Genomic DNA, 14,191 nt, shown 5'->3' with positions numbered 1-14,191 from the left:
TCTGAACTTTCACCTCTTCCAGGCCGCAGAAGGGCCTGAGAGCCATCTCCCTGCCCTCCCCACTACATCCCCCATGCCAAAACACTGCCTGTTGAAAGGGGTTTGCAGCACTGCGAGGGCCCAGTAGCACCGAAAGGGAACTCCGTATCATAGTTTATCAGCAGGCTGAGCTCAGGGCCTGTGGAGATGGAAAATTAAACAAAATCAGCACACAGTTACACTACCGCCTGTTCTAGCAGGGTTTGGTTGCAGTCCTGTAGAATCTACAGAACGTATTTCTCCCCTGTCCTTTGCATCCTTGTAAAGCCCTACAATCCTGGATTCTCCTGCAGTCACTCTGGCTCAGGTCAGACACTACTGCCCTGTAGTTTGCTCCCTGCCAGCCTAGTGACACATTAGGACTTCAGAGCAGGTCTTTGCTAATATGACCCAGTGCTCCAGCAACCAGGCACAGCACACTGCATTTCAGCTAGAATCTGTGCGTGGCTGCAGCTACTCATTCAGCACATGGGCAGCTGCCAGGACATAAAATTTCCAGTCTGGAGCAAAACTGATGCAAACAAAGCAATCCTATGAGATGCCCACTGGTCCCACTCATGCCTTTTTGAATGCTGAAATACTACAGCACAACTTGGAGGAACAGAGATTCCTGCCACGTGGAAGAAAATTAAAGGTTTCCATCACCTGCTCTGCTCCTGGCCTTGGCCTCAGTCAGGTGCAGATCCTCTCACCATGCTGCTGGCCTCCACCACCTCAGCTTGCCCTCTGCCTGATGGCCTTCTCTGGGGCAAGATGTCTTTACCAGGGCAGGTTTGGAACCACTGAAGCAATTGGGAAAGCATTATAGCTGGGGACCAAGCTGAGAGTGAGCAGAGAAAGGAGCACCGGAGCTTTGGCTAGCCCATGTCCTCTTTCCCTAACCAGCTGCTGGTGGCACAAGTTGCAAAGATTTTGGGAAACATCCCTGCCTCAGTGGGGAATTGCAGCAGTCAGATCTGCCAGGGTGATGCTGCTGGACCCACAGGACAGCACAGAAGAAGCAGGCAACCTCAGGCACATCAGCAATGCTGTATATCCATCAGCAGGATCTGCAGCACTTCAGCATCTGGACCAAGGCTTCAGGGAAGACATAGCAGAGTGTCTGGTAACAGCATGAGAGGATGGGGATGGGGTGCAGCTCCTGGAGGAGGAAACAGGAGGCAGACAAATATCCACTGCACTGCAGGACACCTTTAATGACACTTTTAAGCGCTGGTTGCCAGTGCTACTGCCAGCACCCTGACTCAGGTGATGCAGGCTGTGATGCCTTGAGGAACGGTCCTGCTTTCGGCAATGTGCTGCTCAAGCCTTTTTCCCCCCATCAGAGGCACTTAGTTGTGGGCAGGGATGGCGCTGAAGAGGTGTTTTCTGGCCCCTCAAGACAGCGCTCCGTGCTTCCGTCCCACCTCGGTGAAGGCTTCCACGCAGCGGTCGATGTCCTCGTCGCTGTGCACGGCCGAGATCTGGACCCGAATGCGCGCCTTCCCCTTGGGCACTACAGGGTAGCTGAAGCCAATGACGTAAATGCCTGGGGAGGGAACACAGGCAGAGTCAGAGCTGGCTGGGATGGAGGCAGGCTGAGGTGTGCTGGCTGATAGAAAGGTTTCCCTCCCAGTAACCACTTCCAGCCTCCAGGGTTTTCAAGTGCCTCCTGTTCCCAAGCATAGAGGTGAGGTTAGGGGCCAGCAATGGGGATGGAGTCCAGCATAGCAGGACAAGAGCACTAATGTAAATCTTCCTGAGAAAGAAGGTGTAGCCAGCAACATCTGGGGGAGACCATGAGGATGTTTGCAGCTGGAGTAGTGGATTTCATGCAGGAACATACTCTGAAGGGAGGCTTGTGGTGGCACCACCACCAGCTGTCCCTTCCCTCAGGGAATGTGTCTGCACACTGAGCTCCCTCCCCAGATCACCTCTGTTGAGCATGTCCTCTGCCATCACTGACGCCAGCCGAGCATCCCCCAGCATGACTGGACAGATGGGATGGTCTTTCCCTGAGATGGTGAAGCCAGCTGCCGTCATCTTACTTCTGAACCTGGTGAAGGGAACAACAGGATGAGTAAAAACCTCAACAACCCTGTCATTGGAGACCATTGCATTCTTTCCCCTGGCCACTGAGAACTGGTTAGGGTTTGCTCCACTGTTCATCTGTGAAGGGAAGAGATCTCTCCTCTTGAAGTGACCTGCTGCCATGTCCTGCTCAGCATAACGGGACTGCAGATCCTTGAGTGGACAATGTGCCCCAGCTCACAGAGCACCCAGATGTGACATCTGCCTGATATAGACAGGCACATCCCGCAGCTTCCCCTGAGCCCTTGCTCAGACTTTCAAACTGTCTTCCCAGCTATCACCGGAAAATGGGGGTGAATAAATCACAGACAACTCGCTCCTGACAAAGCTGCCCCTGCTCCCACCCCAATATGGCCTCCTCACCGTTGGGTTTTGGCAGCCATAGACTGTGCAATGGCATTGCTCTCCATGAGCAGGTCCAGGGCCTTGGATGCACAGCCCACCACAGCAGGGGGCAAGCTGTTGGAGAAGAGGTAGGGGCGGGAACGCTGGCGGAGCAAATCGATGAGGGGTTTGGGACCTGTTGTGTACCCGCCTGCAGACAGAGGAGAGAGAATTGGACAAGGAACTCCAGGTTCCCCTGTTTAGAGTGAGGCTTCTTGATAAAGCCAACCTGGCACCTATAACAGGAATTTAGGTACAAACCAGGTCTAAAAATCACAGCTGATGCTTTTGACCAAGAGTTTCTACCTTGAACCCAAAGGCAAATGCATGAGAAAGATGACAGTGTAAGGAGCACATGGCAGGATCTCCCTTAATCCTGCAGCAGCATCACAAACCAAGCCTCATGCCACCAGTGGAAAACAATAACATGCATTTGTTACTCTATCATTAGGCAGAGGAAGGAAACATAAGACTGATGCTGTAGAGCTCTTTAGGGCATGCAGGACACTGGACAGGAAAATGCCTTCACCTGCAGCTCCTCCAAGAGCTTTTCCCAGGGTAGAATTGATGATGGTGACTTTGTCCATCACTCCCAGGAGCTCATCAGTACCCCTGTAGAAAAACGAATGTCACATTATCACCTGTGCCAGCATGCACCAGGAAAGCTGCTGGATATCTCAAGGGAAACAAAGCACTGTCAGCCAGCTCCCTGGCATCCCTCCTTCTAGACAAGCAGGAATAGCCCCTTGAGATAGGGGGTCAACACTTGGGTAGAACTTTCTCCTGCAGAAAGCCTAAGCTGGGACCTCACAAAATAAGAGCATGGGTTCTTCATCCCTTAGAGATGGGGAAGCACTGAAACTTCCCACACAGAAGTCTAATAGTCCAAACAAAGCACCTTCCAGGAGGGGTGGTGCCCAGATGAGATGGTCACACCATCCATTACACAGTGAGAAGCAGCTGTCAGTTGGGGATGGATCACTGCTAAAGTATCTCCTTTCAATCCAAAGGTACAAAGCCTTCAAGGAGTCCCCACACAAAAAACACGTTGGCCATCAGCCCCTTAATCTTGCTTCAAAGGTCAGAGCAGGAGGAAGAAACGGGACTGAAGCAGTGACTCACCGCCCGTTGGGTCCCAGGAATCCTGTGGCATGGCACTCATCGATGAAGACCAGGGCATCGTACTTCTGGGCCAGCTGGCAGATTTCCCTCAGGGGTGCGATGTCACCATCCATGGAGAAGGCACCATCAGTGGCCACCAGCCGCAGTCGATGCTTCTATTGGAGGGAAAAAGGCATCTCCGGGGGTGAAGATGTCACCCTGAGGAGAGGGGCTGGCAAAGGGAGACACTCAAACTCCTGTACAAGAGAGGATGTACCTAACTGAGATGGGGGGGATTTGCATCACAACCAGCTGCTTTGCCACCTTGCCTATCCATGCCTGTCAGCAGAAACAATGCCTATTGCACGGGAGAAGGCAGAGCTCACCCTCCAGGACTGGTTACTGCACAGGCAGCACAGCTAAGCAAGTGCCCCAGCACTGGGGTGGGAGCAGACCCCCATACCTGTGCTTCCTTCAGCTTGGCCTCCAGGTCCTGCATGTCCATGTGCTTGTAGCGGTACTTGTTGGCCTTGCACAGGCGGATCCCATCGATGATGGAAGCATGGTTCAGCTCATCTGACAGCACTGCATCCTCCGGGGTCAGCAGGGCCTGGCCGTGCCAAACAGAAATGATCATCCTTCACTCTGGATGCCGCCTCACCGAGATCTCTCAGCCTCCCTCAGTACAGAGAGCAAAGCTGTGATTGATTCCAGCTGCCACGTTTCTCCTGGCACTGCTAAACTTTGTTTCCTTCCTAGTCACCTCATCCCCTGATTTCTTTATGCCAGGTTCTTGCTTGTGGCTTCTGAGCTCCAAACCTCCCTCCCCTTTTCCTAACATGCCTGTGAGATCATCCCTTCCCCCCACCTACACCTTAAGTGGGGGGTACAGACCTCTGCAGAAATGGGAGCCCTGCCCAAGAGCTGGAGCTGGCTGGAGACAGCAGAGGTGAGGGTGGTTAAATGCCTCTGCATGGCTTCCCTGGTGCAAGGGGAAGGTCCCAAATGAGGGCTCTTCACCACCAGCCACTGCCATCTCTTCTGGTGCATAGAGCTCACAGCAGAGCCTCTGGAAGGCACAGCAGCCCCGTTGCTGTCACCTCCCTCCTCCATGCACAACACAAGGAAAGCCTTACGAACCTCAAAAATACCAGCGTTGGCATCAAAGCAGCTGGCATAGAGAATCGCATCTTCCCGCTGGTGGAAACGTGCAATTTTCTCCTCCAGATCCTTGTGTATGCTCTAAAGAGAAGAGAGGAACAGGAGTCAACAGTGGGGCAGCACAAGTTCTTACTTGACCACTGCTGTTAAATCCTGACTTGAAAGGGCAGGAGGAGACAGACAGGTTTTGTCCAGAAAAGGCGTGTGTGCGTGGGAGAAGTTACCTGTGTTCAGCAAATGCAGCCCTAAAGTATGATTATGGGTTTGGATGCCAAAAGCTCAGCAGGGAAACTCCAAGCTCCCCATGCACAAGGGAGAAGCTCTGCTTGTTCTTTGCACTTAACCAGGCGGGACACAAAAAAGGCTCCAGCAGGGGTAAACTAGGCTGGGTCTGATGAAGCCACTTCAAGTCAGGTTCACCGTAATTTTGACCCGCAAGAGAGGGAAAAAGACATCAATTTTCCGAATTCAGAGGGGAGCTCAGTTTCTTTGCTCTCAGGTGTTGTAATGGTTTAAATTGGCATATTTCCAGACGCTTGGCAACTGGGCACTTGGCAGGCTCCTTTTCCCACCGGGCCACGTGTAATTTAGCACCATGCACGCATGCCGAGTGGGAGTGCCCAGACGGGAGTCTACGTGGACACCCTGCGAAAGACCCGCGGGCGAGGGGATGCTGCCCAGTACCTGGGTACCGCAGATAAAGCGGACGGAGCTGAGCCCAGCGCCGAACTTCTCCAGGGCCTCCACAGCGGCACGGATCACCTCGGGGTGGCTGGAGAGCCCCAGGTAGTTATTGGCGCAGAAGTTGATGATCCCTGCGGGAACAGAGAGGGAGAAGCAAGGGCATGGCACCGGGAGAAGGTACCGGGAGCCCTCCTCCCCGCCGCCCCCCGCACGCACCGGCGCCGCCGCCCGCCAAGCGGAGGTGGGGACCCTGTCGGGAGGCGATGACTCGCTCGCTCTTCCAGGTGCCGGCTCCGCGGATATCCTCCAGCTCGCTCTCCAGCCGCCGCCGCAGCTGCGCCGCCGCCGCTCCCGACGCGGCCCGGGGGCCGCCGGCCCCGCCGCCCCGCAGCGCTCGCACCGCCGCCGCCCGCCACATCCCGGCGCTCCGCCCCGCACGCCCGGGGGCGGGCCCCGGCGCCCAATCGCCGCTAATTAGCCACGGGTTAATTACTGGCCAATGCCCATTGGCCGCCCGGGCACCGCCCCCCTCCGGGCGGGGCGGGCGCCGCCGCAGCTCCAGCGGCTGGAAGCGCTCGGGCACCTTCTCCACGAGGCGTTCGGCGTCTTCTTTGGAGGAGAGGATCTGTCCCAAGGAGTTTAGGAACCCCAGAGCCAGGCGATATGTGATGCCCGGAGTCTGAGGGATTTTGAGGGAACGCCATCCATGAGATTTAGGAGCTGTATGGGGTCATGTACCAGGGTCTGAGGGATTTCACAGCAAGAGGGCATCACGGACCTCAAGGACCAGCAAGCTCAGGAGCATTAGGTGCCTCTGCCTAGGGATTTGGGGTCCTCAGTGCAGGTGGCTTGGATCCTTGCAGCTAGGTGGTTTACGGGTGCCCACCACTGGGGATAATGAACCATGGGTCCGTAGGATGTGGGTGCATTCTGCTGAGAATTCTGCAATAATCCCTTGGACAGAGATTTAGGATTTACCAGGTGAAAATTAGAATACCCAGGCCCAAGGGATTTGAGCACCTCTGGCCAAATGTGTTTGTAAACTGTAGGCTCAATGACTTTAGTCACAAAGGGTCACGGAATGATAGAATGGTTTGGCTTCAAAGGGACCTTAAAAATAATCTAGTTCCAAGCTCTCTGTCATGGGCTGGGACATCTTCCGCTAGACCAGGTTGCTCAGAGCCCCATCAAAACTCAGCTGGAGTATTTTTAGAGATAGGGCTTCCACATCTTTGGGCAACCTGTTTTGTCTGGATTAGGTATCTCCTTCCTCTACTACAGCTAACTAAGAAGTTCTGTGGCCAGAATGGTTTAGACCACTCATTCCAGGGGAATTAGGTGCCAGGCTTTTGAAAGGTGTTCAGCGTCTTCAGTCTAGGTGTTCTGGGAGCCTTTGATCCAAGGGTTTTAGGAACAAGAGCCTACAGTGATTAGATGCATCCAGGCCAAGGATTTCAGTACCCTGAAGTACTGATTTTGGAATCCTTAATGGCTGAAGGACTCAGGCACCATTTGCCCAAGTGATTTAGGAAGAACAGGGTGAAGGATTTGGGAGCCATTGGAGAGGGTGAAGACCCTAGGCTTATGAGACTTAAGCACAGCAAGTCCAAGGGCACTGAGCACTCAGAGTCCCTGGGATTTTGGAGGTCCTGGCCCAGGTGGCTGGGGATCCTGGTGATCAAGAAGTTTATCTGTCTCTAGCCAAGAGGGATTAGGCAGCCCCTGCCTGAGCCTCAGACCCTGCTGAGCAATGAGGCCAGCCCGCAGGCTCCCTGCCAGCCCTGACTGTCAGGATCACCCAGCCCAGCCCAGGGAGGGGCTCTGGCAGGGGCCAGGCAGGCCCTGGAGTCATGCCAGCCCCCACTGGGCGCAAAGCCAGAGCCCCTGGGTCACAGCAGGGCTGAGCCCAGCAGTTCTGCCTCACCCTGCCCTGGCTGCCCACCACAGCCCACCTGCAGAGCTGTCCACTGCCTCAGGATATTCGTCCCTTGGGAGCAAAGATGCTTTTGGCTGTGTTTGTCCTTTCTCCCCATGGTGATCCCACTTCCTGCTTCATGGACACCTTCAACTCCTTGAAAGTCAATGTAGACAGACTCTGGCCCCGTTCCATCTCCTCTGTCCCATCCCTGCCACCACCCAGCTGTGCTGAGGCAGCTCCACAGGCAGGAGCCCCGGTTATCTCCAGCACCAGCTGGACCTCACACCCAGCAGCCCATCATTCCTCACCTCATCCCCACGGTGGGGATCTGCAGCAGTGGATGGGGGAACAGGGACCCCTTTTCCTCCTCCAGGTAAGGCCAGGACTTACCTAGCCACATATTCCAGGTTCCCCACCGATGTCTTTGCCTGGCCCAGCAAACTCCTAACCCCCCTCAGGAGCGGGGCCAGGACCAGGAATTGAAATCCTGCACGACCCCAACAGACACACAGAGTCACGGTCACTCCCAACACACAACAAGCAGCCCAGCGTTAATTAAACCAACAGACACACACACCCCCAAGAAATTTCTGAGACGTCACAATAAAAATCCAGACCAGTAACACTTTAAAATTGTTTTTTTTTCATTCATCAACTGCCTTGTTTTAGCTATTTCAATTCAAGAATAGAGCAATTCTTTATAAAATGCAGTAGAAAGGAGCAAAAATAAAGGCAACAGCTATTTACAGAACCAATGGGGAGGGTACCGAAACGCCTCTAGACTTCTCACTTCTTCTTGGGCGATTTCCGGGCACCGGACTTGGCTCTGGATTTTGACCGCTTTGCCTTCTTGGGTTTGGATGCCTTCAGGGACTTGGCCTTAACAGTCCTTGGCTTCTTGGCTTTCTTCGGGCTCCTTGACTTCTTCCTGGCCTTCCTGGCGGCAGATTTGGGCTTCTTGGCCGGAGACTTGGCTCTCCTGGACCTGGCCGTCTTCCGGGGCGAAGTGGATCTCCTGGCTGCCTTCTTCCTCTTCTTGGAAGGAGACCTCTTCGCCTTGCCGGCCTTGGCTAGGCGGAAAGAGCCGGAGGCACCAACTCCTTTGGTCTGCTTGAGGACTCCAGTGGCCAGCAGGCGCCGAATGGCCAGCCTGATCTGGACGTCGGCATTCCGGCCCACCTTGTAGTGGCTCTTCACGTACTTCTGGATGGACTGCCGGGATGAGCCGCCGCGGCTCTTGTCGGCCCGGATGGCTGCCGTGATCATGTCCGAGTACGCAGGGTGGGCTGCCGGCCGCCGCGCTGACCGGGCCCGCTTGGGCTTGGTGGCCGAAGCCGGTGGCAGTGGGATCGGGCTGTCGCTCATGGCGAGTGCTTCGTCCCGCGACGCCCCGCTATGTCCTCACGGCTGGAAGCGTGTCCCGCCCGGCCTGGGACCCCCGGCCGTGGGCGGGGAGAGGCTGGGAAGGGAGCGGTGGGTGGGTGAAGCCGCAGCAGAGCCAGTGCCGCCCTGCCCGCCGGTGCCCCCGCCGGTGCCTCTGCGGCCGCGCCCGCCCCGGGCTCCCTTTAAAGGCGCGGTGCGGACCGCGGGGAGGACTGCCCCGCGCGCGCCACCCGCCGCCCGTGTCCCCGCGTGTCCCCTGCCACGCCCTGACCCGAGCCACCGGGAGGGACAGGGAGGGGGACACTGAGGAACAAATAAGAGTATTTGGGGGAACAAATGGTGGGGGACGAGGAGGAGCACTGGTGGGATCAGCGGGGGAAGAGCGAGGACTTGCTCTCAGTGGGTGATTCTGGAAGGATATTGTGTAGGGACAAAGGAGGATACTGGGGGGGACTTTGGGGACGCTGGTAAGACAGGGACAGGCATGCCAGGGATACTCAGCAACACCAAGAGATGCAGAGGGACACTTAGGGAGGATACGGGGTTAGGGAGGGACATTTAGGGGCAACACAAGGAGACATGCTGGAAAAATATCAGGGCACAAGGAAAGAGACTGAGGAAGATGTTAAGGGGGCAAGAAGGGACACTGGAGAAGACAGTGGGCATGGCACCAAGGAGAAAAGAGGCAGCACTGGGCACAAGACAGCTCAGCAGCAATACCCCCATGGCCCAGTGCCACTACTCCCTGTTCTGCCCCTTTGCTCTCCACCTTTAGGTGCTTTAGGAACACCAGCGCAGCCCTTGCATGTGAATGGTGAGGTGTCACAAAGAACAGGCTGTGCCCTTGTTTTGGGAGACACACACAGCCCTTAGTGAGGGGACAGAGCGGGGACGTAGTGGCAATCAGCCATCCTTTCCCCGCTGGGTGAGCGGTCGGCTGTTCCTGGGAGATTAAATATAGTCACTATCATCATCTTGCCTGCAGTATTCAGATGATGGTTCCCCTTATTTTTTAAAAACATGCGGGTGCAGCCACCTGGTGCCCATCAACATGCCATGCTGGGCTCAGAGGTGAACCAAACCTCCCAGTAGTGCAGTATAGCCTTAAAATAAACAGAGAGCCCCTCTCAATAACCTCTGTGTGCCCTGGGTGTCCAGGGCCATGAAAACCAACAGCCAGGGACAAAGAGAAGTATGCATCAATAAAACATCAATATAGATACATAAATACAAATATAAACACAGAATTTAAATAAAAGGGATAGTAGAAATTGAGATAATAGAAATAGAATTATAGGATTGTTTGGGTTGGAAGGGACCTTAAAGATCACCCAGTTCCAATTTCCCTGCCATGAGCAAGGACACCTTCCACTAAACCAACTTGCTCAGAGCCCCATCAAGCCTGGCCTTAACCACTTGCAGGGACAAGGCATCCACAACTTCTCTGGGCAACCCATTCCAGGGCCTCATCACACTCACAGTAAAGAATTTATTCCTAATATCTAATCTAAACTTTCCCTCTTTCAGTTTGGAGCCGTTCCCCCTTGTCCCATCACTACATTTAGATAGAAACAGCAATCTTTGGTAGCAGCTCCTGTGTTATGTGAAGACCTGGCCTGGGAGATGACATTCAGGCCCCTGATGCTTTCCTACAGATGGAAGGACCAAGTGCATCTCCTTGAGCCTTCCTCCCTGATGGAGTTTCTTCACATGCTCTGTTCAATTTGGGGCATGGGAAAGGTTCTCAGCACCTGCAAACCTTTTGATTTAATTAGGTGCAAACTGCCCCTAATTGTGGAGAGAAATACCCACTCTCCTGCCTCCCTTGGGGTTTGCTTTTGCTTAAGACCTAATACATAAATGGCTCTCCATCCCATATGGAGCGCACGGGCAGGGAGCTCTGGTGGCCGCTCTACAACACTTGGAGCAGCTGAAGGACCTCTCATTTTCCCTATCCGGGAATAAACCGCCGGCGCTGGCTGCCTGCACGTAGGCAAAGCCAGGCACACAGATAAGGCACCATCTGCTTTTATTTGCATCCAAGCTGGTAACCGTTGAGAGCGGCTCACCCACGCGCCAGGCTCCCGAGGGAGACGAGGAAGGTTCAGGAATTGGCCCCCGGGGTTGGCACACACAACACCACGGGCTGCCTGCAGAGCCTCCAGCCCAAAAACCCGGGCAGCGATTATCAACCCAGTGCAGAGCTGGGGAGGCAAAGGCGGGGGGGGGACAGGTGGCAGGGAGGGACAGATGCTTCACCTAACTTTGGCCACCTTAGGCGTCTAATCTCAACCCTTCACCTGGGCGGCTCCTGCAGCTGATCCGGGCTGCTCATCCTCCTCCGGCGGGTGCCGCTGCTGGCAAACAAACACGCTCTCCCCTGTGCATGGAGGTTCTGGCCCTTTCATCCAGACTAGATCCCTAATTTTTAGCCATTCACACTAAGGGGAAGATCCTGTGCCCCCAGGTGACTCACTGGAGGGAAGGCACACAGATGGTCACAGCTCACAGGCTGCTGCTGGCTTTGCACATGGGGGTAACCTGGTCAAGGCAAGCCCCCAAGCACCCCACCTGATATCGGAATGCACCCCTTGAACCTCACACTGTTTTGACCATCCATCTTTAACATGAACTGGTCGGGACTGAGAGGATGAGAGGATTTTCCAGCCCCTGGCAAGATGTCAGGCCTGGAGGTGGAAGGCAGATGCTGCCAAGCAATGCAACCCCTGCTGCCTCTGGGAAGCAGGTCCAGCACTTCTGGCACCCCACTGCAGACAGCAAAGGGAACTCATCCAGAGGAAAGAGTTTTTCCCATGGGCACATGTATCACCATGGCCATCTTGGGTTCATGCCTGTATTTTTGGCCACAGGAACCTGCCACCATGCCCAGCATGGGGTGGGTTACCCCCTGCACCCACTTTTCTCCTCAGAATTCCTACCCAACCATTCCAAGCCTCCTGAACCTCCCCTTTCTGGCATTATTCTGCAGATATTGGGAAATCCCACATCTCCAACAAACCCCAGAGGACAGAGCCTGGCAGAAGAATCCTCTCTGTAATCCTGTTTACCTTCTCCTCCCTGTCTGCACTGAGTTCAACCAGACCCCATGGGGATTTACACATTTCCAGCTGCAGATTTTGTCTTAAATGGTCAAACCATGTCCACTGTGGATGTGCTACAGATCCTTCGGGTAACAGCCCCTGCCTTGTAGGGGCAGAACAGCTGTTCACCGACCTTTGAGAGCACCAGGGCACTTTTGGCAATAAATGTCAGAGATAACATTTCATTTTATCCTGTTTCCATTTCAGAGAGACTCAAAATCCCCAGCAGTGGGACTTAGTCTTGGTGGTACTCAGATCCAAGTACTTCTGTCCTTTTTTAAGAGCAAAACAGCTGAAGTTCCAGCTGTGCTCATCAGAGTTTCAGCTCCGAGTCCCTGGTGTGCAATGCAGTGTGGTCAGCCCAGCATCAAGCCACTCAGTCTGGCCATTTCTAGGGGCAGAGCAGGCTTGAAGGATACAAATAAATGGCAAAGGGACATCGTCCCTGACTGCTGGACTGACTGACACTGTTTTAAAAGATTTATGGGCTGTTTTTTAAGGGCAAGCTCCTTATGTGAGCTGGGGTTCTGGCTCATATGGTGATGCACAGCTGTGGGTTTTCCCTGTGCTTGAGGCTGGGATGTTTCTCACAGCCACAGTCCAGCTGCAAACAAGTGGATGGGGTACAAGCAGCGCTTTGGGATGTTTTTTGGGCTCTGCCAGCCATCATGCCCATCACCTATGGCTGTTTTGGTCATCTCTCCTGCCCACTCTTCCCCCAGCCAGCTGCCCTGCTCCCAGGAGATAAGGATGTGGAGACGGCGGGGTGAGCGTATCACCCCGACACAGGCGAGACAGGGTCTGCCTGATTAACGCCATGCCAATTTTGGAGGTGGCGTCCCCCATCACCCCGGGATGAGGGGATGATCCTACCCTGCTGGGGGCTGATCTGCAGCCACAGAGCCTCGAGGAGGGGCAGCTCCACCACATGTCAGGGGCACACACATTTCGCCCATGCTTACGCCACACATTTATCGGGCTGAGCAGCCCTCGACAGAAAGGCAGAAAAAAACAACACACCACCCCAACAAACCAACCCAAACACAAGATACCAAACCCTTCGGGGAAGGGATGGGTGAGCAGTGTGCAGTTCACCCTTGCTTACCCTCTGCTTGCCCCCAGTGCCCCACTTTTGGGAGTTTCCTCCCCCAAGAGCAGGTACAACTATGCAGACTGTTGTTTGGTTATTTTTTCTAAAAAACACACATGGCCCACAGCACTGAGCCCTGAACCCTTTTCCCCCTTTCTCTTTTGGCTCCTAGAAATTCCCATGGCAAGACCAAGTTCTGCAGCCTGGAAACCACCCTGAGCTGTTCTCTCACCTCTTTCCAGCCCAGTCCCACAAATGCCAAATGCTCGCCCCATTCCAAACTCAATGGCAACAGCCACGTCCTGCTGGGAGGCAGAGGGAAAAGCCTGGACCTTGGGCAGCACAGGGACAGAAGGGTTTCTAGGCCAGAGGCAGGAGGCCAAAATGATCAACAGGGAGCTCTGGTGCTTGACAGGTGTAGTAGGGAGCTGAGCTCACTGCTTCGACTCTTGCACCATCCACTGGGTTGCCCAGGGGCCTCGTGCATGTCACAAAAATCTGACACCAAATTCTACCAGAATTTGTGACTAACAAAGTGATCTGCCTTACCTAAGGAAAGTAATTCCTGCAGCACTTCCCAAGGGAAGGGCAGGCCTGCACCCTCTTATCCTAGGGGATGCCAATACCATGGCAAGACGACCACATCCTGAGCAAAAATGTGCCATCCTAATACCCCTCATTTCAACTGCCACCACATTCTTACACCTTGCTTCCATCCCCAGGTCTCACAGTACTCTAGTCTGTCAGCCAACACATCTGTCACCTCCATCCAAGAATCCTCCTTGACCCCTTTGTCCTTCCTTCTTCAGATGCTGCCTCCAGCCCCAGCATGTGACCACAATTAGATCTCTTCCGTAATTGCCAGCACCCTCTCTGTAGAACAACAGCTCCTGTTATATTGGGATGGGGCTGAATGAGTAGTAGTCACCCCCAGGTCTTCCATCCTGACAAAAAAGCAACATGCTTCACACAAAAAACAGGAGGAAGAAAGCATTTAAGATCTCTGTCATCTCCCCAGGATCTCTATATACTGTTGACTCTGCCAGCAATTTGCAGTGCCATGTGCCCTTCCAATACTGGATTTATTAAATGCAGCCCAGGCTCAGCTCTTCCTCCATGAGGTACAGGGTCCATGTGGAATTTTGGGAGCAGTGCGGCAGAGCAGATTATTTCCCCCCTCAAACCCAAAGGTGGGGCAAACTGCTGGATAACAGCACTGCAAGGCTCCTCTCACTCTCTGGCCAGGGGTGCTCCTGCTGC

General features: G+C 54.4%; 2 protein-coding genes across 2 annotated transcripts; both read right to left on the bottom strand.

Annotated features, from left to right (window-relative positions):
* Positions 1-1,210: 1,210 nt before the first annotated feature.
* Positions 1,211-7,487, bottom strand: LOC131592707 (2-amino-3-ketobutyrate coenzyme A ligase, mitochondrial-like). Its single transcript, XM_058864411.1, has 10 exons — positions 7,392-7,487; positions 5,656-6,118; positions 5,440-5,570; positions 4,735-4,836; positions 4,058-4,204; positions 3,616-3,770; positions 3,023-3,105; positions 2,473-2,644; positions 1,953-2,074; positions 1,211-1,567 (listed from the first exon to the last, which is right to left on the bottom strand). The coding sequence occupies exons 1-10, from the start codon at positions 7,470-7,472 to the stop codon at positions 1,416-1,418; spliced, it is 1,608 nt and encodes a 535-aa protein (XP_058720394.1). The 5' UTR covers positions 7,473-7,487; the 3' UTR covers positions 1,211-1,415.
* Positions 7,488-7,977: 490 nt separating this feature from the next.
* On the bottom strand, positions 7,978-8,915 carry LOC131592715 (histone H5-like). Its single transcript, XM_058864430.1, has one exon. The coding sequence runs from the start codon at positions 8,720-8,722 to the stop codon at positions 8,144-8,146; it is 579 nt and encodes a 192-aa protein (XP_058720413.1). The 5' UTR covers positions 8,723-8,915; the 3' UTR covers positions 7,978-8,143.
* Positions 8,916-14,191: the final 5,276 nt, after the last annotated feature.

This window comes from Poecile atricapillus, chromosome Z, assembly GCF_030490865.1.
Source record: "Poecile atricapillus isolate bPoeAtr1 chromosome Z, bPoeAtr1.hap1, whole genome shotgun sequence".
NCBI lineage: Eukaryota > Metazoa > Chordata > Aves > Passeriformes > Paridae > Poecile > Poecile atricapillus.
The sequence above is the reverse complement of the archived record's forward strand: the minus strand, read 5'-3'. Positions and strand labels throughout refer to the sequence as shown.

Excerpts from the sequence above, each read along its gene's own strand:
- LOC131592707 (XM_058864411.1), bottom strand. The coding sequence starts at position 7,472 with ATGGGGAGAAAGGACAAACACAGCCAAAAGCATCTTTGCTCCCAAGGG. Across the intron at positions 2,645-3,022 it reads AGCTCTTGGAGGAGCTGCAG|GCGGGTACACAACAGGTCCC; the intron begins GTGAAGGCATTT and ends CTCTGTCTGCAG. Across the intron at positions 2,075-2,472 it reads ATGGCTGCCAAAACCCAACG|GTTCAGAAGTAAGATGACGG; the intron begins GTGAGGAGGCCA and ends TCCCTTCACCAG.
- LOC131592715 (XM_058864430.1), bottom strand. The coding sequence starts at position 8,722 with ATGAGCGACAGCCCGATCCCACTGCCACCGGCTTCGGCCACCAAGCCC.